The following is a 5,428-nucleotide window of genomic DNA, read 5'->3' on the forward strand; positions in this document are numbered from 1 at the left end:
CAAAAGTTGGGAAGATAGTACTTTTGGGTATGTCAGAGAAATGGGGTTGAAAATGAAACAAAGGTTTAATGCATACTGGAGTGAATGTAATTTGATTATGAGCATTGGAGTGGTTCTAGATCCAAGGTACAAGGCAAGATGGGTAAGGTTCACATATAAGATAATTTTTAGGGATAGTGAACTTGCAGCAGTTGAGTATGAGAAGTTCAGAACAGACTTGACCAAAATATTCAAGGAATATAAATCTCAAAACAACACTTCAGCTCCTGCTTTCTTTAGCAACTCTGTCTCTCGCAAGGATGTAAGAAGCCCAGGTACAAGTAAGTTAAGTAACCCAGATTACGCTACTTTTTTATTGGAAAATGATGAATATGATTTTCAGAAATCTGAGTTAGAGACATACTTAGAAGAACCAATTCTTCCAACTATGTCACCCCAAGATGAATACAATTTTGATATATTGAGTTGGTGGAAGCTAAGTGTCGCTAAGTACCCAATTCTATCAAAGATAGCAAGGGATGTGTTGGCTGTTCCGGTGACCAGTGTAGCATCAGAGTCCATGTTCAGCGATGGTGGAAGGGTTCCAACTACACACAGAACTTCATTAAGTCCGGAATTAGTCCAAGCATTGATATGCTTAAGTGATTGGCTGCCAGACTTCTTTGATGCAGGTAAATCTTCTTTTCCTTTGCTTAGTTCTTTGTTAAAAATTGAGATTATATATCGATTTTTTGAGTGAAAGCCTATGTATTTTGCTTGTTTACACTTTTCATAGTAGTGGTATATCAGGTGATTCAGTTCCTTGTAGTAGTGAGAATGACCTTAAGGTTCCCATGACTTGGGATTTGCTGTTGCAGAACCCCAAATGTCAAAGCTTGAAAATCTGAACCCCCTAGAATTGACCCTTGGGTAGATTTGAAAGGCATATGCAGTTTATTTTTAACTGGCTAGACCAGATCTTGGGGGTAACAAGCGTTTTACCAGGCCCTGCAACTGCATTTGTCTTCTGTGAAACATTGAAAGACATTTTGTAGCAATGTTTGCTCTCATCTGCAACTTTATTATTAAATTTCTGCTCACCTTGTGTTGCACTGGTGCTTATAATATTGAAAGCTTTGAGAAATGTTGGATGTCAGAATTTGCTTATCAAGTGATTCTTTGTGATTTGTCAATGCAGAAATGGAAATCGTGGACTGAAGTGAAGTTGGTGCAATGATACAACATGCTAGGCAGCCAAGCAAGATCACACTAAGTTACACTACTCACTAGCGTGTTGACATTGTTAGCCTCTATGACTGTTAGACATTGTTTTTTTCTTTCTTGGCTTTGTTGTAGCCTGTTGTGTACTTTATTTTGCATTGACTAGATTGGGAGTAGACTTTTTAACCCTAAACATTGTGCTTGTGTGGGTTCGTACTTCTCACTGAACATTTTGAACTTAAAAAGACAAAGAGTCTGTTTTTTTTCAAGGATTTAATTTTTTTCCTAGTTATCGGATTTTAACGGATAAAAATCCGACATCCGATAGCTTAACCTTAACCTTATCGAATTGGATTTTTTTGATATCCGCCAGATGTTATCGGATATCCGATCATCCTTAACCTTAACCTTAACCTTATCGGAACTTCCAATATCGGTGCCAGCCCTACCTACTAGCCTACTGCAATACCATCCAATATTGGCATTTTTCTAGGCCCTATGGTGGCATGACAAACTACACGCTAAGACGTGTCCGGAGAACAAAGGTGTCCTCTGTCCATTGCCCACTATATCTCTTCTCCTCCATCAATATCTCACGAGAAACTGGTAATAATAATTTATCATATTACTGGGAGCTAAACAACAGTGAGAGAGCACAATTGGATTCTCTCTATTTTTCCAATGCCTTTCTCTGTTTCTCTCACTCCTCCTCACACCACCTTCAAGACTTCACCTTTACCTTCTTCTTCTTCTTCTTCTTCTTCTTCTTCTTCAGTTCCTCAACGTTTCCAGACTCTCTGATCGTTCTTCTAGACCCAAACAAGGTATGAGCTAAACTAAACTAAACCGAACCCATTGTTCTTCTTTGGATTTAACTCCAACGGTCACATTTTTCCTGTTCTTGAAGATGATTTTCACATGGGTTTGGTTTGTTTATTTCTTTACATTCAACTACTGTTGTCTATTTCTTGGTAGTTGTTTGAATAATCAAGGGTTTGCTCTTCTTTCATTCAAACAATCAATTAGTTCAGACCCAGAATGGTCATTGAGTAACTGGAATTCTTCAGATGAAAACCCATGTTCATGGAATGGGATTACATGCAAAGATCAAAATGTTGTTTCAATTACTATTCCAAAGAAGAAAATTGCTGGGTTTCTTCATTCAAGTCTGGGTTCTATTACTTCACTTAGACATATCAATCTAAGGAATAATAAATTACATGGAGATTTACCTCTTGAGCTTTTCAATCTTCAAGGACTACAAAGTTTGGTTCTTTATGGTAATTTCTTCACTGGTTCTATTCCTATTCAGATTGGTAACTTAAAGTATCTTCAGTCTTTGGATTTGTCACAAAATTTCATGAATGGGTCATTACCTAAATCTTTATATCAGTGTAGAAGATTAAGAACTCTTGACCTTAGTCAAAACAATTTTACTGGTTCCTTGGATTTTGGGTTTGGTTCTGGTTTGATTGCTTTGGAAAAGCTTGATCTTTCTTTAAATCAGTTTAGTGGTTCAATTCCAAGTGATATTGGTAATTTGTCTAGTTTACAAGGAACTGTAGATCTTTCTCATAATCATTTCTCTGGTTTGATACCAGCAAGTTTAGGGAACCTTCCTGAAAAAGTATATATTGATCTTACTTTTAATGATCTCAGTGGTCCTATACCTCAGAATGGTGCATTAGAGAATAGGGGACCAACTGCATTCATTGGAAACCCACGTCTGTGTGGACCTCCATTGAAGAATCCATGTCCTTCAGGTGGGAATGCTCGTAATGGTTCATCCTCATTTCCATATTTACCGGGAGATTCTCCGCCTTTAGCTGATGATGTTGGTGGTGGTAAGAGTGGGAAAAGCAAAGGGTTGAGTAAGAATGCTGTTATTGCTATAGTTGCATGTGACATAGTTGGGATTTGCCTAATTGGGTTGCTGTTTTCGTATTGTTACTGGAGGTTTTGTTCTTGTAAGAAGGGTAAAGATGGAAGTGGTAAGGAATCAAGGGGAAAGAAAGAGTGTCTGTGTTTTAGGAAAGATGGGTCGGAGACTCTGTCTGAAAATGTTGAGCAGTGTGATCTTGTGGCGTTGGATCTGCAGATTGGTTTCGACCTTGATGAGCTTCTTAAGGCGTCTGCTTTTGTTCTTGGTAAGAGTGGAATTGGCATTGTATATAAAGTTGTGCTCGAAGATGGACTCACATTAGCTGTTAGAAGATTGGGCGAAGGAGGATCTCAAAGGTTTAAGGAATTTCAGAATGAAGTAGAAGCAATTGGAAAGATTCGGCATCCAAATATTGTCACCCTGAAAGCCTATTATTGGTCCATTGATGAGAAGTTGCTCATTTATGAATACATTCCAAACGGCAACCTCTCGGCCGCAATTCACGGTAAATTTTCTGACTCCATATTACTCTTCAGATTTAGTTTGCTTAAGCAGTTTAAGTAGGACACACACTTTATTCTCAGGAAGTTTGATTAAGGATTGTACAATAGTTATGTATGTGATTTATTATCATTAGGACCACTTGTGACATTTTGTTGTACAGACATCACAATCCTAACAATAGGGTGTTTAATGATTGATAAGCAATAGGAAGGGTAGAGTCGAATAGCATCTCTACCACAGGTTTATGTGGTCTTATATTTATGCCGAACACCCCTAATAAAAATGAAGTTAGAAAAGTATGATTTTAAATGTGCATTTTGTTTATGGGTACCATACACTTGAGTTTTGGCATCATTATAGTATAGGCGGTTGCTGTCTAAACTAATATCTCTGAAATCATATCCTTGGATGATCAGGGAAGGCTGGGATGATATCATTCACACCTCTAACATGGTGTGTTCGGATGCAAATCATTAAAGGAACAGCTAAAGGATTGGCATATTTGCATGAATTTAGTCCCAAGAAATATGTTCATGGAGACTTGAAGCCAAGCAATATACTACTTGGAGAAAATGTGGAACCCCATATTTCTGGTTTTGGACTAGGCCGTCTTGCAAATATAGCAGGCGGATCTCCAACATTGCAATCAGACAGAATGGCATCAGAGAAACAACAACAGCTGCAACAGAGTGCTCCATCTGAAGTTCCGACAATCAATTCAGCATTGAGTTTAGGGTCTTGTTACCAAGCTCCTGAAGCCTTGAAAAATGTTAAACCGTCACAAAAGTGGGATGTTTACTCGTTTGGTGTTATTTTGTTAGAAATGATCTCAGGGAGATCACCAATGGTGCAAGTTGGTACAACTGAAATGGATCTTGTTCGATGGATTCAGCTTTGCATTGAAGAAAAGAAACCGTTAGGCGACGTTTTGGATCCATTCTTAGCCCGGGAACCAGAAAGGGAGGAGGAAATCATAGCTGTGCTTAAAGTCGCTTTAGCTTGTGTACAAACCAGTCCTGAAAGAAGGCCTTCAATGAGACATGTATCCGATACAATGGAAAGACTAATCATTGCCACTGGCTGAAAAATCTTTGTTTCTGACTGGTAATATTCAATGCCACATTGAACAGTAACCCAAGTTTAAAATAGACCATCCCTGGGGTTGTAAAGAAGTGACAATGTTGTCTGAATGTATCATTCAATTTTCGTATTTATCACCATTGCTGTTCAACCAGATATTGAGATGTAAAACTTCTCTTTTGCTGAACTTGAAGCCATGTCTTAACCTGTGTTCTGTTACTTTTAATTTGTTGCTAGGTAAAGAACTAAAGGGAAGGCTTGTTCTTGCATAGATTTTCAGCTTTCAATTTACTTTCTTCTTTTTTTTGGCTGAACATAACTTGTTTGTAGTTGTAAAAGGAAATGAGTGTGTTGTGCTTGTATCAAATTGTTTTTTTGGAGTCATTGATGTTAAGTATGTTTGTCTTTCATGTTTGGCTACATGTGAATGTGATTTTGCATTTTGATTCCTTTTTGGTGAAGTCAGAAAAGCAAAGGAAAACCCTGTGGAGTGCAATTGAACAGGACAACTTCTCTCAATCAGTCATTCACAATATAGTAAGTTAAGCATGGGCCGGGTACTTTTACTAGTCTGATTGATATGGTCCAGATTTTTTATACTATCAAAATATTTGTACTTCCTACATTTTCTCCCTAATATCTTTATACGTGAGAGCAACAATATATAGTCTATGGGTCTATGGCTGTTAAATAAGATGGAGGATTCGTTGTCATGGTTACCGAAGAGAAACTAGTGAAAACTAAGTTCGTCTTTCAGACTGC

The 5,428-nt window shown here is 37.8% G+C and overlaps 1 protein-coding gene across 1 annotated transcript; it reads left to right on the top strand.

Annotated features, from left to right (window-relative positions):
• Positions 1 to 1,845: 1,845 nt before the first annotated feature.
• Positions 1,846 to 4,980, top strand: LOC113275404 (receptor protein kinase-like protein ZAR1). Its single transcript, XM_026524894.1, has 2 exons — positions 1,846 to 3,587; positions 4,003 to 4,980. The coding sequence occupies exons 1-2, from the start codon at positions 2,108 to 2,110 to the stop codon at positions 4,668 to 4,670; spliced, it is 2,148 nt and encodes a 715-aa protein (XP_026380679.1). The 5' UTR covers positions 1,846 to 2,107; the 3' UTR covers positions 4,671 to 4,980.
• Positions 4,981 to 5,428: the final 448 nt, after the last annotated feature.

This window comes from Papaver somniferum, chromosome 4 (assembly GCF_003573695.1).
Source record: "Papaver somniferum cultivar HN1 chromosome 4, ASM357369v1, whole genome shotgun sequence".
Classification (NCBI taxonomy): domain Eukaryota; kingdom Viridiplantae; phylum Streptophyta; class Magnoliopsida; order Ranunculales; family Papaveraceae; genus Papaver; species Papaver somniferum.